At 34.6% G+C, this 27,369-nt stretch overlaps 1 protein-coding gene across 1 annotated transcript in view; it reads left to right on the forward strand.

Moving 5' to 3' along the window:
• Window positions 1-23,157, forward strand: part of LOC145662025 (lysosome membrane protein 2-like) — a 104,031-nt gene extending 80,874 nt beyond the window's left edge. The window contains exons 6-9 of the mRNA XM_081727360.1: window positions 8,075-8,408; window positions 9,487-9,599; window positions 10,954-11,082; window positions 22,257-23,157. Of these exons, the coding sequence (XP_081583486.1) occupies window positions 8,075-8,408; window positions 9,487-9,599; window positions 10,954-11,082; window positions 22,257-22,454 (774 nt within the window). The 3' untranslated portion in view covers window positions 22,455-23,157. The remainder of the gene's footprint in view (window positions 1-8,074; window positions 8,409-9,486; window positions 9,600-10,953; window positions 11,083-22,256) is intronic.
• Window positions 23,158-27,369: the final 4,212 nt, after the last annotated feature.

Here is a 27,369-nt window from a genome sequence, read left to right on the forward strand (position 1 = left end):
TACATTACAGCGTATAAACGGTATTCATCGCTCTATACTCTCGCGCAATATATTTTGTTCTCTAATAGGTAGAAGGACACACTGAACCAAAATCAGTTATTACTCATAACAAAGGTTACACAGCGTTATATTATGACGAGTCAGATTTATTTTGGTTCATCGACTCCTTCTTCCTATAAGCCTCCATCAAAGACAGCAAACACTACCAAAATGTCGCAAAACGCTGAAACGAACTCTTTTTGGGCACTCATTTCTATGATTTACTATTTTCTTTATCACGTATCTATTATTTTTACATATGCAACAAATCTTCTAGTATACAAATACATTGTAAACTTGTCGGAATCGGACACTTCATTTTTCCGTTGTCTGATGGGCGAAAAATGGTCCTTATCCGCCCACCTCCTTTATTTTATGCAAACATTTGTTTCAAAATTTTTGTATAAATTTTAATGAATTTTTGTATGATGATATGATGATGTGATGCGAACATGTGCAGGAGAGCTGTGTGAGGGTACACCTCGCACCAACGCAGCATAGTTTTTTGCCCGCCTTTACATAACTGTCTACTACAAGTACAACGTTAAAATTTCACTCAATTTCAATTACCAATGAAGCCAATGAACTCATTAAAGAAATTATTACTCGGATGGTGTTCACTCATACTTCCATCATGTTTATTATTATTATTATTATACAATTTTTGTAATTTTTTCGTCTTCCTTATTAAGTTTTCGCCCAACGTGCGCCCCAGGTTTCGTTTTTTAAAAGCGAATATCCTTTTAGTTTTTTGAAACCGATAAACCGGTTTCAGTTTTCAAAACTAAAACCGAAAATCGATTTTCAGATGCTTGATTTTCCAAAAGAACGAAAATGTCATGAAACGTAAAGATTACTCATAATCTATAGCTGGTAGCATGTAGGAAGCAATAACCAGCCCTCACTTCAAAAATTATCTCGAGCACGGTAGTTTTGGTGTGCCGAAACTCAACAGACATTCTTGTATTTATATGCAGTAATAGATATACCGCTTATTTTAGCTTTGGACCTAATATATAATTGTAAGTAAAAATCCAAAATCTGACCAGTTTTCTCCGCTGGTATAGTGGCTAGTACGAGCGCCTTTGGTGTATGGGGTCCCTGGTTCGATTCCCTGTGAAAAATGCTTGAAATTTGAACTCATTACGGTAGTTCGGATTCCATATTAAACCGTAGGTGCACGTCTAATATAGTGTCGATGCTGAAAGGTGGCTAGCCCTCCATAACCTGATCAAAGACAGCAACCTTATATCATGTAATAATTTTTGTTACGTTGTAGTTGGTTGGAATTTAGCTCCTTTTGCAGAACACGTTCCCTAATTGGTCAGATTTCAGATTTTTCATTCAAAGTAGATAGATCTAGATCGTCTTCTGTGGTCCGTATTTCCAGCGCACCTTGGAATTTGCAGAGTCGTTATTGCCGCCACTGAGTTATGTTAGTGATGTCATGAACCGATTAAAGTGGGCATTAATTCCAAGAAATTCCACAGATACCTCGTATAAATTGTATGCAATACAGTCTGAATATAATAACATTCAATATAACAATGGAATTTCTCTTAAAAATGTGATTAAAGTATGTATGATTTTTCTTGACCGTACATTTCAACAATAATTAAAACAATAAAGAATGCTATCGTTTTAGGCATAAAAATCTCCAAGCAACAGATGAGCTATAAGAGTCTTTGAAAGTTGACGTGTTTTTACAAAGCGGAAACTGATAATGACTTCTTGCACATCTTTTACCTTACATCAACTTGAGATGCGACCTCCCAATACCTTGTTGGTCCGTCCTACATCAGCTTCAACGTGTTTGCATTTACCTCCGTCTCAGCCACTGCTCAGGTCGGATGTCTTTACGACTACCTCTCACATGCGAAACGTCAACAGAACGGAGCGCAGATTACATTACATCTTTCGCCGTCGCTGGATTATCGCTTGTACCAGTTGGATCCGAATGCGATTTCAAAGGGCCTTTTCAAGATCAGCTGAAAGAAGAAGAGCATTAATTGAGAGATCTATGGACGTAGCAAATCTTGATGGTCATATCAATTTCGAAGAAAATACAGTGTTGTCAGATACATCACAGAATTGTTCGTTGCTGAATAAGATCCTCATAGCTAGAAAACGAAGGAAACTGTGGAAGAGAATAATTGGAGTTTTGAAGTGGTCGTTTGTATACAGAAATTTGTCTTGTACCTATTGTCTCATGAGCATCCGTGGAGAGACACTGCTGAAGGCATTGGGAAATCTGTCTGTTTTGCCAACGTTCTCGCCAGACCAGTTTGACGACCAAGGATTACCATACGTCTTCTGTAATCAGTTGAACATTTATCATGACTTTGCCTCAAATAACATTACAGTATATGGAAAAGACTGGCGTGGTACAGCCACACTCCCGATTGCTCAGGATTATGGGTTGATGGTTGGGTGCGCTATTCTCAACTACGGACCAGTTCAATTGTTCACTTTTATTGAGTGGACGGTAGTGGATCATTTTCTGGGAATAAAGCTCCATCCAATTACAAGAGACGGTGACTACATTTGCCACTATGCAGCTCTAATTGTTGTTGTTGACTTGGAAACAAGAAGGCTGTTCAGATGTCGTTTGGCGAAGAAGAAGAAACTGTTCAGAGGCTGGAGATGCATGCTTCATATTAAGCCCTTACAGATATTAGAAGAAAATGTGTCTGAACATTTTCCTTGCACGACCAAGTCTAAGCAGCCAAGTCGATTCTTTGTACGGCGTCTTCTTCCTCGTTGTGGCAGGTGGATTAGGAAGAGGTGTCGAAGGCTTTGTACTTCCCGAACGAGACATAATGGAGGAAACGATGGATCAGTGGAAACCTATGCGCTGCATGCATCCATGAGAAAAAGGAGAAAATTACTCCGAAGAATTTTAGAATGCATGAGATGGTCCTTCTCATATAGAAGCATATTTTCCATATCTCACTTGATAACCATTGAAGGAAATACGTTGTTAAACGCAATGGGGAAGCTATCCGTCTTAGCATCTTTCTCTCGCAGTCAGTTTGAAGACCAAGGATTGCCTTTTGTATTCGCAGATCGAATTTGTATTTTGTTCGACTCATCTCGGAATGATATCACTGTTGGTGGAAGCGACTGGCGTGGAACAGTAGCTCTTCCTATTGCTTTAGACAATGGAATGACTGTGAGTTGTGCCATTATTAACTATGGGCCAGTGAAACTGTTTACCTTTGTTGCGTGGTCATTATTGAATTATTTGTTGGCAATAAAAATACATCCAATAACAAGAGAACACAACGATATTTGCCATTATGCAGCCCTGATTGTTGTTCTGGACTTGAGGACAAGAAAACTGGTGAAATGTGGTATAGCAAGGAAAGAGAAGTTGTTCAGAAACTGGAAGAGGGTTTTGTCTGTTAACATGCTTGAGACATCGGAAGAAGATAAATCTGAAGCTTCGAGAAACATCTCTGTCTCCACTGCAACTAATCATCAGAGACGATCCTCTTCTCAACGAGGTTGGTTTCCTCGTTGCAGAAAATGGATTGGGAAAAGATGTCGAAGGCTCTTCCCTCGTCGCATCAGATGTCATTGTTAAATGTAACATTGTGTAATGATCTGCCTCCTGAGGATATTGACTACTTACTAAAAGAAAGGTACCTAATTCAGCATCCTTTCTTAGAAAAAGATGCACTTAAACTATAAGCTTTCTGCACCGGCAACTATCTGTGTTTTTTCCAAGTGAGTTGTGAGCCTACTGCAGCTACATGGAACCTGAGACTTTTAATGCAAACACGTAAAGGAAGATAAACGGCTGATGTCTATAGCCTCACCACAAGAATCTGCTGCGTGAAACATCGAAGCACTGACCCTGTGGTGGGAGTATATAGCTATAATGCATGTAGCTATTAATATATACAGTGCTATTCAAAATCCCTCTTTGTCAGCAGCCCCAGTTCCATCTTGTTTTTAATGAAGGGATGCATATTTATTTTCTATTTTCTCTTCTTCTTATTAATTTAGTTCGTTTATCCTGAATTCCCGTGAGACGAAACATCAGCATCAACAATAGACGATGTTGATTTGAAATCAGCAACAATAATTCTAAAAAATTAGACTGATATTGCTATTACACAAGATCAGTTTTAGCTTTTTCAATATTTGTATTATTAGTAGGATGCTAACAGTAGTAAGAGAAATTTTAAAGTTATGTATGTTTCTCATGTAGGTTTAGGTTAAGATTTATTTTATATATTACAAGCAAATGTCCTATTGTATTTTGGAACAATTGAAAATTAATAAAGTTATTTTAATCATATCTTTAAGTTTTAATTATGAAAATAAACTACCAACATATTGAGACAATGCATTCAAATTAAGAATTAGAAAATACTTATTGTAAGGAAAGTCAGTTTTAAAATACGTGGGTATTTTTAAAAGTTATCGGATTTACACTGAAAAAGTGTTTCCTGGTAATAAGCCAGTTATGGCGTAAAGTGGAAGAAATATTGGGCAAGTCTTTACTTTAGGCAAGGCAGTGACAATAAGCGATTCATCTGAACCGTTCCCGCAGTTACAGTTACAGTTCCCAAGAACGAAAGACAGAAAAGAACGTGAACTGCGGGGTTCCAACCCGCCTGCACTCGCTCACGCTCGTTCGCCAATACTATGTGTGTCAGGAATGACAACGGCATTAGTGAGAAAATATCTATGTGAATAAGGAACAGCAAAGAATTAGTGACAACCTGTAAATAATATTAACAGTGACAGAATACCACTGCCTTGCCCAAAGTAAAGAGAAACCAAATACTGTATCCGTTTCAAATGTCTGAGTCCGTTGGAGGCAGTCATTTGAATCAGACACCGTGCGTTGACCTGCACACTGCATGACAATCTTCCAGTCCACACGTCTGTTGTTGCCAAGGCTACAGTGCTAAATCTAATCTGATGTGAGTGCTGACTCTCCTTGAATCCACAATCTTTCATTGCAGCCTTGACAACTAAAAGATTGTCATGCAGTGTGCCAGCTCAGGGCATAGTGACTGATTTAAATGACTGACTCCAGCGAACTGACTCAGCTGGAAAGATGAAACTGATGCATCATTTCTTCTATAGATGGTGCTTTATGCAGTGAACGGTCCATTATATCAGTGAGATATTAACACTAAAGATTTTAAGCTACCAGTTTATTAACACCAACGATTAATACTATTTGCAAAACAATAAGAGATTCGTGATAATGTGCAAAATTTGGTAAAGGAAAATCAAAAGTGTCAATTCGAAAGGACGAGGAGTGCGATAGTCCCCTGAGTTTGAGATACACGTGCTTTTTAATAACTTGTATTCTAATTTAAAAAAAAAAACAAAAAAAAAAAACGAGTCTTACATCGGTGGACTATCTTTTTCCTGACAGAACTTCAAACGATGCTTCTGGTGAAAATAATACTAGCTTTCTTCACCTTAATTTGACACTTAATTTAGCCAATTTTATTTGTTATCTGGCATAAATAAATATACTTTCTCTCATATGCACAATAATTATTGAATTGAAATTTAACTTATGCATGCTTACTGTAACCTATACGCACCATCTTAGATCTAAAATTAAGTCACTCACTTTACCCTCAAAGTAGATAGAAAGTTGAAAATATTTGTATTTCATAGAATACTCAGAATATGGAAGCTTCGAGAGTTATGAATCGTATGTTCATAACATTGCATTTAGATAGAAGTGATAGGTAAAGAATACAAATAAAACATCAATCTTCGCCCATAATGCTTGTAGTTAACAGTACTTACTGGGAAGGACAATTTGTGTTGTTTACACATTTAAAATACCTTCCCATTACCGAGGCTATAAAGTACGTCAATTTACAGTTAATCGTGAGATCGAAACTACACACAATACCCATGGGAATTGAACCCAACTTTTTCGCACGGAAAGTAAAAACTATTCACTCAATAGTGGTTCTGTGTACGATTTGCAAGAAAGGTCAAGCAAGAAATGTTTTGATATTGTCAAGAGCTATCATCGCTAAGTCAAGTTAGATACTAATGTCTAAACATAAGAAGCAAGATATATAGTTTAGCCAAATACAGGGTGAACCATAAGTTACATGGCAAAAGATTAATTTGAAATGAATTCTTTTTCATTCCTCACGGATCTTAGCCCAAAGCAATGAAGTCATTATAAAACCTGAAACAAAATACAAGCCGTGCTACATCAAAATCAAATCATTTTTATGAAAGTTATTAAATAAACTCATTTTCTTATCATATTATTTAAATAAAGAAACTTCGAATTTCGACGAAACTTACCTCCTTCTAACCTAGCTATCCTCGACCGATTTCAACAGCAACCAATGACAATTATGGAAATTCCCTAAATAACCCATACATTATATTTTATCAAAATCAAATAATTTTACATGGTTTATACTGGAAAATTGTTTTCTGTGTATATGTGCAAACTTGCAAATTGAGATGGATTTTACTCTTTTGTTTTTGATGGATTGCAATCGGATAAGTTTTGTAGGAGCTATCGACGAACAGACAGACGATTGTCGTTTGATAGAATGGTAGAAGCTCGATACGCTCGCTTCAATGATGATATACAATTACCTGTAAGTTCTATGTAGAGGATATGAAGCTTCAGTTGAAAATAAGTGATTATTATGTATTTCGTAATTTTTAATAGGAAAGAACATTTCTTATTTTTCGTCCTTATTTTAATTTTCCTCTGAAATATCAATGACAGTATATGATACATCATACGAGTTTAACTAATTTATCCGATCGGGATCAAACTTGGCATGATGTAATCCTTGGCCTGTTACAGGAGATTGTAAAATACTTTCCTCTGTATGATTTTGGTTCACGAGTTATGGGCTGTCAAATTTTGGTTCATATTTTAGAAAAAAAATAATAAGTAAAAATAAAATAAAAAATAAAAGTTAGCCGAACTCATCTGAGTTGAATCAAACTGGTTATGGTAGTAAGGCTGGCCTGCTATACAAGTATATGAAATATAGTAGGCAGGCTTTTAATTCCTACGTATTTTATACATGCAACTCTAAATAAATAGATTCGGAAAATACAGTAAAAGCTTAACAAATGTTGTTTAATTAGTAATTGAAGGTTAATCTCGGGAAAAACAACGAGTTAAAAATTAACTGAACAGATACCACCAACTTCTAAGTAGTTGTTTCCACTTGTTTGATATTTTATTTTAACTCATACATGAACGAAACAAAGGTTCTGCTATTGTAAGGCTCGTAACTTCACCAGTTCTCTTTCAAACAACTAATCAGAATTACCACATTAATAGACGAGATCACATAATGATTTGTAATGTTGTTTAATATGATTGCTGTTCCGGTTCGTTTCATATATATTATACAGGTGCTGTATGGGTGGTGAACTTTACTTATTTATGAAAACTTTTTTTTTAATCTGTTATTAAAACATAAACAAGTATAGGTTTCATCGTGTATTTGATATTTTCAAATCCTTTTCTTACTAGAATAGAACGATCAAATATGAGAATAGACTGGGAGAATCAAGTATATGGACGTTCAGAACACAAGAGAATCAAGTCCAATAAGCAGAGTTGTGAGAAGAAGAAACATGAAATTTGTACATGCAATGCGCTTTGTACGCAAAGTACATGGAAACGTTACCGCTGTTTATTATTATTATTATTATTATTATTATTATTATTATTATTATTATTATTATTATTATTATTATTATTATTATTATTATTATTATTATTATTATTATTATAAGAATTATTTACACCTAAATATAAATATTTCAAGCTCTAAAAGGAGTTTCAGATGCAAATCTGAAAGATAAAATATGTCCAAAATGGCCAAAATTGGATTTGATTCCCACCTGTACTGAACTTGTTACATGTAAGTCCTACTATTGATTATTTGTTCAGTTACCTGCAAAAATTGAAAAGTTATTTTGTCAATAACTTAGAGCATAGTACTAAATGTTAACTGTGGTCAGTACACCCAGTCATCCTATTCTTTCTTTCTAGTTATTTCCCAGAGATAGCGAATGGCTTTCAATTTATTCAGATGTTGAAAACTTCATGGAGCTGTCCACAGTCCAATCAAATGATTCTGAAAGGAGGGATTTGCACAACAATTCAAATACGAGCAACTGTAAGAATAAGATGTTGGTTGGCCCGATTACTAAAAAAACAAAACATTTCAAAATATGCGAAGACTTCTGTAATAATAAATTGGAATTTGCTTACGTGGATGATGTATCATTGCAAGGAATCAATGCTTATAAGTATTCGCTGACGGAAGATGATCTATATGATAATTATTGTATATCCAATGGTGTAAACAGTTCATGTTCTAGAGGTGAATATCTTTCATTTTATATCTTATTGAAATGTGTACAAGTTAATTATAGATGAGCAAATGAAATGAAATGAAATCTTTAAGTTTTACGTCCCAGGGTTATGCCGGTTAGACTAAAGGAGACGGTGATTATGAGAAATGAATGAAATAGTGGAATGAAGAAAATGGGAGGAAACGGGAGAACCCCGAGAAAACCCACGAGCACGGTGTTTGTCCACCACAAAGTCCACACGGCGTGAGCTGGGATCGAACCAGGGACCCCAAGCACCGGAGGTGAACGCTCTACCACTGAGCAACCGCTCAGTGTCAGTTAAATTCTCAATAACTTTATTTCTCATTCATATGAATTGCATGCAATATATTGGTTTATTTATTCATTATATACTTCGATGGTTCTCCTCTGAAATATCTCTTAAAAAGTCATGAAGAAAGAGATAACATTTATTTTGTTGTTCATGTAATCTATGAAACATGGAAATACCTCAAGTTATGACTTTAGTATTTATCAAATTAGTATTTTTGAGTTATTATTTTTTAAAAAAGTTTTTCCAATATTGTACCATGAAAATATAACAATTCTGAAAAATAGGTAATTTTCTTGTAAGAAAATACTACGGGATAAAGTGACAGAGAGATTTCACCATAATGCACCAATTTAGAAGCTGATCAGTAATGTCATAAATTGATATTGGAGATATCTAAAGCTACTTAGGAAAGCATTTAAAAGTTATTTCAAATTATTTTAAAATATAATTTAAAGGAACCTATTTTCAGTAATATGATATTACATTTTTACTGGATTTGTGTTTTTTTAAATAGAAAATATAACAGAAAGGAATAGGGCATATATCGAAAAAATGTCTTAAATAGTTTTAGAACATCAGATTGGAAGAGTATATGAATGCTATATGTCATCACATATTTGATTGTATGGCAATATATATATATAAGATTGGTAAATATTGTGTGAATTTAATTTTAACATGATTTTTAAAGTATAAACAATTCAATTTAAAAATTGAGGTAGTAGTATAGATTTATCAAAAGTATTATATTTTATTTTTATTTTTTATATAAGGTTCGAACCTAGTGCTTTCAAGTCCTCATTCATGGAAAGTTGATCCGGCTATTCAGCTGAAAAGACTGTCTGCAAATAACAATATCAATGGTTCCTATCTTCTTATAGAACCAGTAAGTTCATAGCGTTACTTCTTTCTGCGATTGGTATTCTAGTATTTTCGTAATTTGTAAAAAAAAAAAAAAAAAAAAAAAAAACCCGAATATGAAATTATATACTTCTATTCATCATTTGTTTGTGCTTTCAATATTTAGTGTACTTTTTAAAATTTGTTTCTTTTTTTAACTTACACGATTTTCAAAACTGTCAATTATTTGATCATTAAGAAATCAAACCACGAAGATCTTTTTGTATATATTCGTCACAAAACAATTTACTTCTTTTATCAATTATTTTAGACATTGGACAAGTTTCATCCATTATAATATAAAACATTTTACTAATAAATATGCGATATGAGTATACCAAGTTTTTCTTCGCAAATATATATATAACAAATATTACATATGTCTTTTTGACTCCTGAAAGTCATTTTCTTTCTTGAGTTCAACAATAACTGCATGGCAAATATATCCAAGGATCTAAATTGCTATTAGTCTATACTTTCTTTCTTATGTAGCAATATGCTAAGCTGTTTGATTTCCACTTCGGATACAGAATATATAGGAGTTGACTCAATGACAAATTGGAAACTATTTGAATTAACTAATAGCAGATTTAAGTAAACAGAAAATCTAATAGCATTGATATAGATACATCACCTAGTTGAACATGTACCATTTGGTTGTTGGAGTTTTCATGGATTAAAATGGTCTGTGTATTATTTGTTTTTCTCAGCTTACATTTACAATATTTCGACAGTTGAGTTAAATTAAATGACGGATATTTAACTCTATAATTGTGTTTTCAATAAAACGTGTTCAACCACACTCAGCCATATCATTAATATCGTTTATCAAAACAGTAAGCATTTAACATAATATTTTAAGGTTGGGCATGATGTTATTAATAGAATACAACTTCTGTACAAACAGATTTCCAAATATTCAAAGATTTCTTCAGGTACTTTATAAAAGTCACACTTTGGCTTGAAATTGTACAATATGTTAAAACTGGCTTTAGGACCAGAAAATATGTGAACTGGTGTTTACGAGTAATAAATAAACAAGAGTGCGCAACATAAACAATAACGATTGGCATCTCTGCACGGAAAGGAAAAGTAATCTAAGCATCTATGAAAACCAGTCAGCACCGTCTTAACTATAATTATTTTGATAGCTTTGTATGTATACTTAGGAGTTCTATCTAAATATTTTTGATCATGTCAATTAACTATTGCTATGAATTAAAATTACATGATTTCCAATTAAAATTACTGATTTCACCACATTATTGAAGTACAATGTGTGGTTAATGTCTCATAATGTTTATTTATTTTATTTTTACTTATTTATTACTTTTTTACAGACACTTGGTTTTGCGCTAGAGACAACTTTAAGATTTCAATTGAATTTAGTATTGAGAGGAAAGAATTCATTTGAACTTTCGAATAATTCACCTGCAGATCTGATTATTCCGTTGTTCTGGGTAGAAACGGTAAGTTAATTATATGTTGTATAACATTAAGCTTGCCCCGAATTATCCTTAATCGTCACAAAATAAACGTTTCCAATGTAATTGAAAAACACAATGTGCATTAATAAATCGTTTCGCAATGGTATTCTGTGTGCATCCAGGAATAATTCTAAAACAAACAGCATAGCGAAGAACAGTGTGCAACTGGGAGTCTTACCAAGGTACTTCAATCTTGCAGGGCGTTAATTACGAGGTGCACACCAAAAGTACGTGCCATTTCGTTCTAAATTACAAGAACAAGGAAATACAGGGAACTAACCAGTGTCTATTTCTCACAAACTTTCCTTTACTGATACACAGTGCCATCGGCTCTGTCCACTTTGTATAGCATTTGGCATAATCATCTTTGAGGATATGTTTGAGATACGGGAAAATAGCATTTCCCAGGGATAATCTACTGCCAAAATGGTGTTCCCGAAGAAAATTCTTGAGACTTGGTAACAACCAGAAGTCGCGGCTAAATCTGCTGAGTAGAGTGGGTGTGACAGAAGTTCAATATTGTGATCAGCCAAGAATGAGGTCACAACATTAGCACAGTATAGCAATACATTGTCCATGTGAAGGATGAAATTACATTTGTCAATTGCGGTCGTTTCTCAGTCAATTTTGGCAAAAATTCTGAATCCAAATTGTACGAAAATACTCGCCCGTAATTGTATGACCGTTCAGAACATGATGGGACAATATAATTCCCTGAGAATTCCACAAGATAGCGTACAGCACATTCTCATTGGATGCCAACTGACGAAATATTTTGGGGTGGTGAATTTGTGTGTTTCCACTGGACCGCTTGCCTTTTTGTTTCTGGATTGAACAATGGAATCTATGATTCATCCATTGTCACAACCCTTTCCAAGAAATTGCGTCCCTCTCTTTGAAGCATGTTAAATTTGCAACACTTAATCGAATCTTTGCCTCCTTTTGATCGTCATTAAGTATTCGTGGAACCGAGCGAGAAGAAACTTTTTAGGCCCAGTTCGTATGTAATTATTCGTTCTACTGTTCCCATTGTTAGCCCCAGTGTATCACAAATCTTCTGCATGGACATGCCTATCTTCCGTGATGAAATTTTCAACAGGGGTAATGTCAGCATCAGTTGATGCTATTTTTGGACGTCCAAAGCTCCGCTCATTTTTCACACCTTCCTTTGAATTCACGCATCCACTTCCTGACAGTGTTTTTTGCTAGAGCATTATCACCACACACACTCCCTCCAATTGGCAATGAATTATCAGCTGCACAACGTCCAGTTGCGGTGAGGAATTCCACAGTTACGCGTTGCTCTTGGACTAAAAATTCCATGTCCTCGGGAAGTGTCAGAAACACGTCTTATTCGTTCAGCAATGTGCCCCAACTACCGCCACCTAGTAAACAAAACCTGTACTGCTTAAAGACAAAGAAGGGAGGTCTCCGATACCCGACTTGTTTTTCAGAAATGAAAAAAAAATGTGGGGCTTAGAACAAAACGGCACGTACTTTTGGTGTGTATCTTGTACATACTTAAAATGTAATTATGATTTTATTACACTAGCTTGACACAACCCACTTGTAGAAAAAATTATGTACTTCAACCCTTTTACTTAGAGTTAGTGGGAAGTTAGTATTGAAGTATAAACGTTTCTTATTGCCAATATCATTGTTGAATATAAGGACAATACAATAAGTACTTTACTGTAAGTGTCCCAAAAGCACAGCCAGTTAGTTATATAGTATATAATATCACTGAGGAAAAAATATTAACACTTTATTTAAGTTCTGAAAGCCTTAGTGGTATTCAAGTGACAAGTTGTTGTCTTACGATTTACTGCAGTACTTCAACTGTTAACTATAATCTCATTTTTATAGTTGCCTTGATATGACAAGTTTATTCTTTCTTATTCATTACATTTATTCAAAAAGTAGTTTTCTAGTAATCTAATACCCGTGATTTGTTATATAGCATTTAAAACGCAACCAACTGGTGTAACATGATTTAGTATGTTATGTATGATTTAGTAGTACGTTAAAAACATCACTTGCTCATGTATTGAACACTCGTACTGGAGATTAGATATTGATAGAAAACTAATATTCGTAAATGTCGTAATTCGCCAAAGGTAGCAATATCCATGACTAAATATGTATTTCATTCATAAGCACCCTATGTTTTGAAATGGCTTATTGCGTGTATTATTTGTATAATATTAGCATGAGAGAAGAATGCATATATATTGCACCTATTAGTTGGAAACATATACGACTGATCATGATGCATGAACTAATATGTGTTAATATACACCATATAAAACACTGTAACTATATTTGTGGCTTAAAGAATCTAAAAATTTTATCGTCATAGAAACAAAGACTAGTTCTTTTTAGCACTGACTAGTTATATGTATTTCTTACAATTATTGTAGTCTCTATTAACTCATTGAGTTCGTTTCGATTTGTTGTCATTGCGACAAAGTGCTTCAACCTATTCACTTCCGCTATATTGTTACCGTATTATTATTATAACATATTTCCGAGCTTAAAATACTTTATTACAAAATAAATTATGGATACAAATTGTAAAATCGGCGCTCTCATTAAATTGATTATATTTAAATAACAAAGAATCCATACGCAATAACTAATTTGAATCTCATAAACTGTTCTTCAACTTTATAATGTGAAGTTTCTTTTTAATCGACTTAAGAAAGGAATCGACTTAAAAAAGGAGTTTCTCACTGTTAGTTTGACTTGTATGTAGTACGTATGTAGTAGAGCTGTACATGGTTATATCAAGAAAACTGTTGGTTGTATTTCGATGTGTTTTTCACTAATCGTGTAAGCAATTCACAAGGAAGATTTATACGTATAAAATATTTGAAAATGTTAACAGTTAATTAATTATTGATATTTTCAGCTTCATCACTTGAAATTTCTTTTTGATATTCCATCTCCATTATTCTTCATACCATATTTTCATATTTTATGCAATTACTATTTCCCTTATTTCAAACATTTATCTATGTGTTATTTATATATAAGATATTTGACAGATCTTGCTTTTTCCCGCTAATAACTTTCCATCTGTCATTTGTAACCAATGATCGAAATAGTCACGTAGATGTTTGGAAGCTTTGATAGGACGAGAACACTTGAAGCACAATGTGTATTGCTAAATTGTTTTGGACATTAAATTATATCTAGTTGCAATTTTGGTGCCTTTCTTCAATTAAAAAATAGAATTTATATTCAGTATGTGTCATTGTTAGGAGTTCGTGATTTACTGTTTGGAGAATGTGTATTACCATTACGAAAAGACAAACAACAATGGATACAGTCTGCTACTTAACAGTATATTTTGTACATATACACTACATAAATAAATATGTAATCCGTTGGTGTAGAATTAAAACTATTAGTTATTATTGGTGACAAATTATACATCTTTTAGCGGGGCCGCGGTGGCTCAGTGGTAGAGCGTTCATCTCTGGAGCGTGGGGACTCGGGTTCGATCCCAGCTCCCACCAAGTGAACTTTGTGGTGGATAAACACCGTGTGCGTGGGTTTTCTCCCGTTTCCTCTTACTTTCTTTATTCCACCCTTTCATTCATTTCTCATAATCACAGTCTCCTTTAGCCCATCCAGCATAAACGTGGGACGTAAAACTTAAAGATTTTACATCTTTTAGTGCCAAAAACTCGTTTTTGTTGACTTTCTTCAAAAATACACATGATAATTTTACCCGCAAAGATGCCACTTTGTTCAGCGCGATGTGATCTATCTATTGAAGTCTCATTTTTTGACAATACAGGGTCCGGCAAAAGACTTCCTGTATTTGGATAGGGCGCTGTGGAAATTGTGGTGGGGATACGACGGCGGAGGGGGTATCGATCGATAGCAGTATACGTGCCATTTTTACTAGTCGCGGTGAGCATGGTGTGTTGGTATGGAGAAGTTTGTTCGTAATGGTGGTTCTGCAATCACTACTCAGCGGGCATTTCGCATTCGGTTCGGATTTGGCCGATATGATTCTGTTCCGGATTCTATTCAAGTTTGGGTATCAAACTTTACAGCAACATGTGCACTAAGAAAAAATCGCCTGGCCGACGTCGGACCGTAACAACGCCGGAATATCTGGCGTGTCGCGCGTGTGAGACCTTCCATCCACCAAACTCCAAAGCGTTCAGCACTTAAACATGCAGCTGCCCTGAGATTATCACTAATTGTTGCTACTGTCGAGACTTTCCTTCGACCTAAGCTACACCACTTTGTATGGAAGTCTGGTTCCAACTAGTGGTGGGTAAATTCTAGGGAAAATATTTTTCGGGAAGATTCCCAAAAATGGGAATGTTCCGGAAATGTATGTACAAAGAAAGAAAATGACATACTATTACTATATTATGATTTCAAAATTCGTTTTTATCACAGTATACTTATTACTGTTGTCTCCAGAGGATTCTTTAAAGTGTATATTCTTAACAGTATATGTTATTTTATTATTACTTTATGCAATTTAGAGACTACGCATAAATGTATGGTTACTTACAATATGTTTTATGCGAGTAAATACATAGGGAAAACATTTGGTATAGAAAGTCCACATAACTTTATACCGCTAAACAGTTTAAATTTATACAAGTGCTATGTAAGTGGATTTTCTAAACTTGACCCTACTAGTAATATATTATAATCATATTAAATTTTTAAAAGTTATAAATAAATTAGGTAGGTAACTGCTAGAAAACATACGTTGTCTCTCGAAAGGTCGTAAGGATGCCAGTGTATGGGATGGCATATATACAGAATGTTGATTTGAGGTACACTGTGCTTGGTTACTGTGATCTTACTGTGTACTATTATGTCTCTAATTTAAGAAGATAGGCTATTTCGAACAATATACACGGTGTTACAAAACTTCGCCGATAAAGCTTGGTACATAAATACACAGGTAAAAGGAAGCAAACAAATCCTAATTAATATAGGTCAGGAAACACCTGAACTAATGAAACATCCTAAGAAGTAACCGTAATTTTGATATGCAAATATTACATTTTAAAAGTATCTGTATTTACTACATAAATTTCTTTATTTAATATCTGATTCTTTCTCAGTGAGAGAAATTCGAATCAGAGATAGCAGGCAGACGGACATCTATTACTGACGGTGGTTCAGGGTGTATTGATATATACTTCACCTCTATCTCAACAGAATTTCTAGGTTACTTTACAAACTGGTTCCTTTTCATCATTTATAAATTAGTACTTTGCTACTTTCTAGTGCAAATGGAAATGGAAATTTAAAAAAATATATTATTATATAGTTATGTAAAGTACAGTCAACGAATTTCAATTTTTTAACCTCCAAATTTTTTAAGACCTAGAAGTAATGAAAATAAAGTAATTAATCATACGGTTCTTATAATTTGGAAAATAAAGTAAAGAAATGGAAATAAATTCCTTCCCGGGAATTTATGATATTTCCATTTTTTATTTTCCTTCCCACCGGGAATATTCTCACTCCCCATCACTAGTTCCAACAAGAGTAGCTCATACTTTGCGGCGTTCTCTAGCAATTTTGAGACAGTTTACCGACCTCTTCTGTCTTTCCCCAAAGTTACACGATTTATCACGTTGTGATATTTTTGTGAGGGACACGGCGCTAGTGTACAAACGTCACCCCACAACCTGCAAGCTCTCAAGGAGGCAATCACCCAGGCAATGGATACCATTCCACCGGAAATTACATGAAGAAGTATGGACAACTTCCGAGAAAGGCTTCGTCAATATGTCAACAATAGAGGACGTCATTTGTACCCGATATAACTTTTACAACCAAGTAATGTAAAATGGCATAGTATTTGTTGTTCACAAATAAAAGTATTTTTTCTGTATGTATCTTTCTTTGCTCGTTTTCAACTACCATTTGACATATAGGTGGTCTTTTCGCCGGACCTTGTATTATACTTGGGCAAAAATTAAAGTTTAACAGTTAACCTTCATTTTGGGATATACGTCATTAACCATACTATATACTGCTATGTTGCTAGTGGTATAATAAGAACGTTGATGAGGATATATTTTAGTATCGGTTTCGGTTGAATGGTTATCGTACAGCATCAAATTTTAGGTTTACGAAAAAGTTATTCTCAACATTCTTAAAAATTATGCATTTGGATTTACATTTACCCAAATGATTTTGATCAACTCTAGAAGACCTATCGATTAGTATAAGGCCGTATTTATACATTTTTGCCCGTTAGACACAAATAAAATTGTAGAAGTTATTCCCTTGATTGAATGAATGGGTAAGTAGTTCAGACAATTAAAAGTTTACATCATTAATTAAAATTGTGTTCCTTAATCTGTTTGAAAGTTCGTTTAGAATCGGAAAGCAAACATTGGGAAACTATTCCTAAAGTTTACTGGACGGGAAAAGGAAGAGTTAGAGTGCGGTGTAAAGACCAAGCTATTTGGAAAGCATAAATATGTTTGGAAACTTGTTCCCACTTGGAGTGGAGGGAAATTATTTGGCTTATCCATTTCTTGTGTGTTTATCCGTTGTTTTAGTTTAAGAATTTCAAAATTCTCATATAATTATTTTTTATTATTTTCCAAATTTCTCACGTCCATCATTTGCAGTAAACAAGGCCACCAACATTTTAAAAAGGAACAATTACACAATTACATAATGTTTTTCAACATAGTCAGAAACAAAAACACTTCACAATAGCTAGTTGAAAGATAAATTAGAAGAATTGTTAAAGTATTTTGAAGGATAAAGGACTACATAGAAATTTTAATGACACTAATTAGATAAATTTATAATAACAACTTTTTTTAAAAAATAAAATATACTAATTAGTAAAAAATGAAAATTATCAACTGAAATATCTTTCTATATGTGTGTGCGTGAGTATTATTTTTCGTAACTAAATAAGATTTTTATTTTTCTATGTATGTACACTCACGGAATGAATTGTCTTGTTCTCCTAATGAGCACCTTGATGAGATGGCAACATTCTACCTGCCAAGTTTGGAAACGGTATAGCAAAATTTAGTATCCTGACATAACTATTGCATGCAACGAAGGATATGCAGGATTCATTTGGGTTTATTCCTGAATATATTGCAGTGAAATTATATTTATTGTATTGGCATTTCTAAGTTCACTTACGAAGTGGCAAATCATCGATCTCAAGTGGCGGTAAAAGAAAATGGCATAGAAGTTCTACCAAAATTATTAAATTCAAATGGGCGCTAGTTTGCTTGCTAGTGGCCAAGTAAGTGCTTTCGTAGCGTAGTAGCTTAAGTATCGGATTTATAATTCACAGATCCGTGTTCGATTCCAGGCCATGCCCCCACAATCTAACTGGTTATTATTGTTAACTACTTTGTTTACTCTTTGTACACAGGTTGTTGTCGTTCCTAGTACAATAAATAAAAGAACAGATATAAGCAGGCACCGTTTTACGTTATTTTTGTCGACAATTCAATATAATCTTACGAAAATGAAAGATTGATAAAGAATTAGTAATGATGTCAACGATGAATTGAAACTTAATGATCAAATGTTCATCATGTGAATTATACCATTCGGGTACAATCAACTATATTACAACAAATATACTAAGCTGCAATTACATGCTTTCAAAAATTAGGATATACTGTAAATCAGGTTGTTCCTAGTTTTGAGAATGTTTTTGATATAAATTATAACAGAATTGACCATCTTTTCTGCTTATTCAACCAAGGATATTGAAATGTTTAAACATTTTCACTTTTCCAATTTTTTTTCCTGTCAAGATGATTTTTTTATTTATTTAAGATTTTTTCGTTTTCTTGAGGACTTGTCCTTAATCTATACTACATTTTGGCAGTCGCTAACAGAAGTGCACACCCATCCAGTACTTTTTTTTTTTTTTTTTTTTTTTGTCAATATGTTCGGAACAACTGCATCATGAAATGATTTAGAGTAGGTTTTAGCCATGTCCAGAGACTTATTCTTTCTAAGTAAAAAGAAGACGAAAGGTATTCAAATTGATGAATTTGTTGCCCAGATGTGTATGCTTAGTATAGAAATATGTTTTTTTTTCTGGAAACAATATTGTTGACATAAAAGAGAAGATACCTGCATCTATATCTTGTCTACAAAAATTGTCCGAGTAGTTATCAAATATCTGAGAATCAATATTCGATTTATTTTAAAAAGAAGCAGTCATGCCATCACATATTAAAGCTTTCTGAACACCATTTACGATATACTTTTCTATTATGTCTTATTTCCACTTGAAAATTCTTTCTGATATCCTATATTTCCTTATACAGTTTTGGCGATTTACATCTGTGTGAAAACGCGTTTTTTTTTTTTTTTTTTTTTTTTTTGGTCCTAGGCTATTATAGAGTTCCATTCTAGTAAGTTAGCAAATATTTGAAAAATATTTACTTCACAGTTCTTTAAACCCTGAAATATAGATTTAAAATATAATATCATATTATCTATAAAGTACTGAACCTTTGGAGGTCAAAATTGACAACACATTTATAGTAACTTCAAAATACAGTAGTATTACGAAATTTTTTAGGGAATTATGGCTCAAGAAAATCAATAGGAAAAATTTTGTGCCAAATAAAAACACTCATGTTGGTTCCAAACATCTTGAAGAATCCGACTTCGAGCAGTCATGTTTACTGAAAGAAAAGCTAATGACAGGAGAATTATTTACACACGCAAACTGGGAAAAAATTCTATTCCAAGTATATTATTGAAATGTTTAGAATTCGAGCCATTGAACAAGCACCGATTTATGACCAGTTACCAACGTAAAAATACCGAACAAGACAAGGCATTAGAGGGTAATAGCGACCGTGTCACTCATGATTCTGAAGGTACTGCTTTAAAAATAATTGTAAATACAACTGCTATACAATTGGGCAGTGAAATATACTGGCTTGCAGAAGGAATCAGTGACGATGACAATGTTCCTCAGGACATTGGTTCATCGTTTAATTTTTCTGTATTAAGTGACAGTGATGCGGAAACGGGTGACGAGAGTTGTTCCTCTGAGAACGATGCGAATAAAACAAATTTAACCGGTAAATTATTCTGGTAAACTTTACAGATGTTATTTCCTTTTTTTCACATATGTCGCGCTCCTGTACATAGCTTGAAGCACAAAATTATAGGATCAGCGTTAAAAATTGCAACAAAACGTGAAAATGAACAAACATGACTTAGGCCACATTGCCACGTTAAATGAATCTTGTAGCTGTCATAAAAAAACTTGCAACCCGATCTTTCTATTTACTGTGTACATATTATAATTTCTTGAAAGCAAGAAAGGTATTTCCACCTATGTAGCACTGCACTCTAGTGGACAAACAGTGAATCTCCTCATTAAAAACGTGTATTTTGGCGCACTCCCCCTCCCTGTCCAAAAGAATCCGTTGTTTCGGAAGGGGCGAAACTGGTTTTTCCTTTATGTCATTGGGAGGGCGATAGCAGGTAGCAAGCAAAACATCCCAGGAAGTTACACACTGTTCGACTCCTTGCAAGATAGAAAAAATGTTTTATGATCCTTTCAAGACTATGTGTACATGGTGAAATATGGCAGGGTTTCAAGATTTTTTTTATGACAGCTACAAGATCTTCTAACGTGGCAACGCCCTTTTATGCTTTGTAAGAAAAACTACGTTTTAAGCCACATTGTCACGTTAGAAGAACTTGTAGCTGTCATAAAAAAATCTTGAAACTCTATCATATTTCACAGTGTACACATAGTCTTGAAAAGATCATAAAACATTTTTTTCCATCTTGCAAGGAGTTGAACGATGCGAAACTTTCTGGGACGTCTTGCTTGGTACCTGCTATCGCCCTCCCGCTGACATAAAAGAAAAACCAGTTTCGCCGCTTCCGAAACAACGAATTCTTTTGGACAGGGAGGGGAAGTGCTCCAAAATACACGTTTTTAATGAGGAGGTTCACTGTTTGTCCACTAGAGTGCAGTGCTGCATGTGTGGGGACACCTTTCTTGCTTTCAAGAAGTTGTAACGTCTAAAGAGTAAATGGAAAGATCGGATTGCAAGGTTATTTTTTTATGACAGCTACAAGTTCATGCAAAATGGAAACGTGCCTTTATATTATAAAAACTTTTGTGCAGCCCACCATCAGATATTATTATTTTCTATATATCTTTATATTCCTTCACATATTATCTGTGTATGTGATTATTTTGATGTTCTTACCGCGTCATTAAAAAAATAAGTATGCTAAGATAAGAGGTTGATAAAACTACCTATCAATTTAAGTAACGCAAAATGTTTGGACTAGTGCTGGCTGCATATTTTTCTTGGTTGATCCACTGTAATACTTAGGGTTGCCATATTACTCGATTTTAGCGGGTACCACCAGATTTTCAGCTCCTATATTCGTCCCCCGCTTAATCATCTCTTAATCACGAAAACCACCCGCTTTTTTGGGCTTGAGAAAAATCTAAGATGACTTTGTTGATAAGTGTTGTTACATTCAACATAAACCGCTACATCTCTGTGTCAATCTCAATCGCGATTGAGTTAAATATGGACTCGCGCTCAGGCTCAGGCTGTGAGCTATTTGCCCAGTACACGTGCGCAGATTATTTTGTGTTTCTTAGAAAACGGTATGAACAATATCTGCCATATATCGCTTTCTTTTTTTCTTTTCTTTTCTTTTTCTTTCTTTTTTTTTCTTTTTTTGGTGGGGGACTTTCCTTATATATATCCTTACAATTACAGATATCTTACTGTAATACTTACAATTCGAGACTAATATTTGTTGAACTTAATAAAATATTAAAGGCGGAAACTAAATTTGCTTTACTTTAATTTCGTTAGAGAAGTACATTGGAAATGTCAGTTAACAAAGAAAAAGAATATTTAAAAAAGTCCGAAGAATCCCAGGTCAGTATTTGTAATACACAAGTTCACATCAGTACTTACGGTGTAGAATCGCCTGCTTTACTAATTTTTAAAATATGGCAACCCTAGTAATACTATGAACAGTTTTTTCAACTAATTATCAACCACCCTAAGTAAAAGAAAATTATAGCCATGATAATTAATTTTCTCTGCAAATATTTAACATTGAAATGACATCTTACTATTTACACTTTTCTTTTTTATACATAGGTATCTACTGCTTCTGATTTCTACAAAGACAGCATTCAGTACTACATTTCTACGCTTCCAACAATTCTCAGGATAGTGGAATGTTTATTATTCATAACAGCGTGTATTTCCTTAACTGTTGCCTGCATTAAACTGTTTAAGAAGAAAACTAAACACTTAGTGTTTACCACAGTACAAAAACATAACGTCATTGTATAGTCTTAAAAGTGTGTTCAGTGTAGATAGTATTTATTACGTCTGAATCAAGAAGATCAATGGAACCACACCGCATGACACGTCAGGATCTGCGATGAAATTACGTTGGTTCAAGTGTAAGATCATCTTCGTGTGAGAAAATTGTGAAATCATCAACGATATTTGATACATGAACTCTAAAGTTAAACTAATAATATTAATTTATCTCTTATTGTGAAGGATTTTTTTTTAAGAGAAAGAGAGTTCTATGTTGGCGTCAGTAATGTAGAACACAGAGTATATGATATCTAGTTTATCCTATATACATCTACCTCACAAATAAAATACATATATAAAATAAGGGTGTATCTAATTACAAAAATATTTGCATTTTCTGTTGGAACTGCTTAAACAGACTTAGCACAAAATTAATTAAAGATAGTAAGTTATATTTTGTGTTGTTATGATTTTCATTGTTGTTGACATCGTGCAGTTTAATGCTTTTGTGATAATAGTTTCCATTATCTATTCCAAAATTTTTGAATGTTTCTTCAGCTTTGTGATCGAAAAATCTTTCTTTCAGACTAATAAACAGATATCTGGACTTGTTGAAAAACATTGCTCAGAGGATGTGTATTTGTACTTATAATGTGTCACAGGGTAAAGAAATATACAAATTTGGGAAAATTGTTAATTTATTATTACAATATAAGAATACATACACTTCTATGAGAGTATTATAATAAAATAAACTATTGTTTTCTTTATTCTATAAATGATGAGCTCGTTATTTCGTAGCAGGCGTTAAATCTGGTCATACTGCAGATATAGTCTCCTCATATACCAAATCGCAATATTCTCTACATATATCAAATCTTAATGGTAGCATTTCCTAAACAGATTAAAAGACGATGTTTTAAATAGACTGTGTACATTTTTTGTTTACATTCGGAACCAGGGATGGATTAGCCAGCTTGGACTCTTCATGGCCACTCACAAATTAAATGAATAGATTTCCCTGACATATTGCCATTTCTCTTTTATTATACACGAAATAATGTGCATATGTTGAGATACTTTGTTGGTAATAACCTTTTAAGGAGTGTGTAAGGTTAGCTTCTGAAAACATAATGTCAGCCATGATGATAATATTTCGAAAATTGTTGGTTATGTATCGGAAATATTCTAATGGTATAGGTTGACGTGGTCTGATATAGATTGCACTGAAATTGATAATGATTGATGAAAAGTATATGTTGAATAGTAGGTACTCCGGAAGATTAGCTAAAGCTCGAACTGGATACTTAGGAAAATATCCTATTGCTACTCCTCCTTGGGCCCGTTGAGTTTGATCTTTGGAGTCGCAGCTCTTTAGTTCATATCCAAGAATACCGGCAGACAGACTCGGCTTTAAGGCGGTTTCGTTTAAAGCAAAAACATTAATTTGTTCTTCTAACAATTAAGTTTCTAGTAATAGTTTATGTTGACAAAAAGATCGAATATTGACAAAAAGAAAGGAAATCCTCATTATGAAGAAGACTGTCCAGAATCCAGATGGTTTTAAACAGCGGTTTCCAAGGTTCCAGTGTGAAAATGTACATAATTATTAGAATAAGTTGCATGAAGATTAATGTAAAAAAAAAAAAAAAAAAAAAAAAAAGATTTAGCAGCAGAAATGACATGCTGAATAATAATAGCTCGCTGAAAAGGAAAGGTGTTTTGTAGCACCAGACTAACGTAGCGTATGAGGTCTTCGACTGTTAGCGGAGGTAATATTGATTGTGTAGGTGGTATAGTTTTGTCGGCTGTTTTTAATGGGACAGTTAGTTCCGGATGCTCAGGTGTGGGTGCTGGCTTACCCTTACACCGATAGCTATATGTAGGGTGAAGCCCACTGCCACATGTATTGCATTTTGGTGGTCCTTTTAAGTTAGGGCATGTTTTAGTGTCATGAATCCCGGAGCAGTAACTGCATTTAGGTTGATTACGACAATTGGCCGTAGTGTGGTCATTGTATAACTGACACTTTTCGCAACGAATAGATAGCAGACCCTGCGTTCTAGATGTTCAACGCGATGAATTTTCTTATAGATGGGTGTACCAAACCTCAGAAGATAGTCGATATAATCTTGCCATTGCGATGGAATTCGTACAATATATGTTGCTCCATTATTATTGCGAATATGAATACATTTATTCACTGAAATCACCTCTTGTGCTCATTCCTCTTGAATTTGTGCGTCAGTTAAATCAGGGGAGACACCCCTAATGACAACCGACAGGAATGATGGCTTTCTAGGAGGTGGCTGCTGTTTCGTCGCTTATCCATGAGGTTAGTAAGCTTAGCGTTCTTGCAAAAAAATTCGTAAGAAGCTTTATTTCGGACTGTTACCAAAATTTGGATCTTTAGACTTCAAGATATAGCCATTTTTGGTTTTAACGATTTGAACTAGGGTGTTCCGTACCCGAGGAATACTTAAAGATGTGCAGAAAAATCATTTTGGGGTTTGTGTACTTAGCGTCAAAATCAGTAAGAATGTAACGAAAGAGAGGAGCGTGAGATGAAATAGTTGGAGCTACCGCAGACGATACACCTGTATGTTGTCTTTGATCGACTTCGATGTCCATTGATGCTACTGGTGATCGAGACCTGGTGTGTTTTGCGGATTGCGTAGATTCGTTTCATGGATGCCTATCTCGCGATACACTAAGTGGTTCATGACCCCAAGAAACGTGTCGAGTGCGAGTGAGACTGGATTGATTGATGTGTGCAGGTTGTGATAATGAAGTACTGGGAATAGGAGATATAGCTGGTAAGCCCGAGTATCTGCCAAGATTCGTTTGTCCATTGATATTGCCAGTCCGAGATTGATATTGCCAAGATTCGTTTGTCCCGAGTGTCTGCTATCGGATGGTACACCTAGGGCCGAAGCCCAAACGAAAATGAAAATGAAAAAGATGATGAAACGAGGTTCAAAAGACAAGGTGCCCTCCGAAAGTGAAAACTTTCGTCAACCCTCTGAGTGTCGTATGTGTGCTGTGCTCACAAATGCGTATTTCTACACTTGGTCCTCGCTAGCACATTAATTAACACAGAAGAGGTTAGTTTCCTTGATTCAGTATGAACACCAGAGACATGGTCTTCCGAGCATATCAGAAGTAACTAGTAATTGTCAGGGGGAATTTTAATTGGATATTATTGTTTGCAATGAGTAAGGCTTTGCTCAGACATTTGACATTTTTGCCAAGCAACAAATGACGTAACATGTGCTGCTGTCATCGACCACAAAAACAGTTTCGTAAGCCTATGAACTGTCTGACAAGTTACATGAGTAGCAGTGCTGCCACCTGTTGTTTTATATCCTAGCAGCGGACGTTACCGAGTTCTCGCAATCATTCAGCCGTCATTCATTGAAAAGTCTCTATAACACCGTCTGGCGGAGAAACAACTGCCATCTAATTTACGACGACGGCAACCATTTCGCTTCTGCTTGGAACCGAAAGCGGAACAATGCCGGCAGTCAATTTTCCTTCACTTTGGCGGCTATCTGCCAAAGGCGACAGCGGACCGATGGTAGTTGGCGGCAGTTTGCACACGGAGATCCTAATAGGTCACCTAGTTATCATATAACATCAAGTTTTGGGCTTCGAAAAATTCGTTTTTCTCATTTTTTCGAAAACTACGCATGAAGCTTTTCACAGATTCATATAATTTTGTTCTGCTGGTTGAGATCTATCGAGTATCGATTGGTACATGTCTGTTCTTTGGACTTTTACCCTCCGTTAAACGTTGATAATGTAAAAATTTTAAGAGGCTCCTCTTCAAAACTTCTCCTTCAGAGTTCAGCCTTCACAGAATGCAGACTTACCAATTTGGTCTAATAATAATTATGATATTCTATCTGTTTTATACATAATTAACTTAGATACTCTACATAACAATTGCAAAAATAAGATTTTAAAATTCTCCTTTAGAATAAAGCTAAAAAATAGTACACATGAATTCTGGACTTTATCACCTATTATTATAAAAAATCCTCCTATGTACAGTAATAAATAATTACAGTTCAGATATTAAGTTTCTCTTAGATATTTGATGGTTCTTTAGTGAGTTTGTAGGAATCTGGAGACCAAGCGTCCTAGAGCGAGAGGATCCTATTTTCTTGTGGCCAAGGAGTATGTTCATGTACCTCTCAAAGACCATTCGTCCGAGAGATTGGAGATAATGACAGTCGGTGAAGATTGATATCTCCTGCGATGTTGTGGCTTCTTTTATCCTAAAATGTCGACTGACTTTGTTGATCTCCCTTATTTTACGATTTTTGACGATGGTTAACGGTGTTTTCTTCGTGGTTGTCGTCTGAAGTTGTTTATAGCCAGCACGTAATGTTGGGAGCAAATATAGAATCTTGCAGTTTTTATGTGTGTGTTATAAGAAATAAATGAAGTAAAATTTCTACTTTTACTTCCCGTAATTATGCTGTTTAGGCTAATAGAGATAGATACTTAATGAAAGTGAATGATTACGAAATAGTTGGTGACATGAGAATGTGGGAGGAAACGGAAGAACCCACAGAGACCCCACGGACACAATGTTGTCCATCAAAGCTGTGTGGCTGGAATCAAATCAGGAACCCTCACACCAGGGATATACGTTGTATGACATGTAGTGAGAAATGCTGTTGTATGTTTGACAAGTTGTCAAATGAAGACCACAGGGGGAAAAGGAGGTAAATAAAATAAAAATGGTCGAAAATGAGTTAACAGCAGAATAATGTAACCTGAAAGGTGTAGTTTGCATGGACCAAATCCCGCAGTAAGAAGAAAGTTAGTAACTTAGAAATTTAATGGTAAAGATTTCGCCTACAGGGGAAGAAGTAGGTAACTAAGTGGAAAACAGGTCAATTGTGTAAAATTATAAACAACTTACTTACCTCCT

The sequence above is a fragment of the Thermobia domestica genome, chromosome 10 (assembly GCF_964235325.1).
Source record: "Thermobia domestica chromosome 10, izTheDome1.hap1.1, whole genome shotgun sequence".
In the NCBI taxonomy this organism is placed as follows: Eukaryota; Metazoa; Arthropoda; class Insecta; order Zygentoma; family Lepismatidae; genus Thermobia; species Thermobia domestica.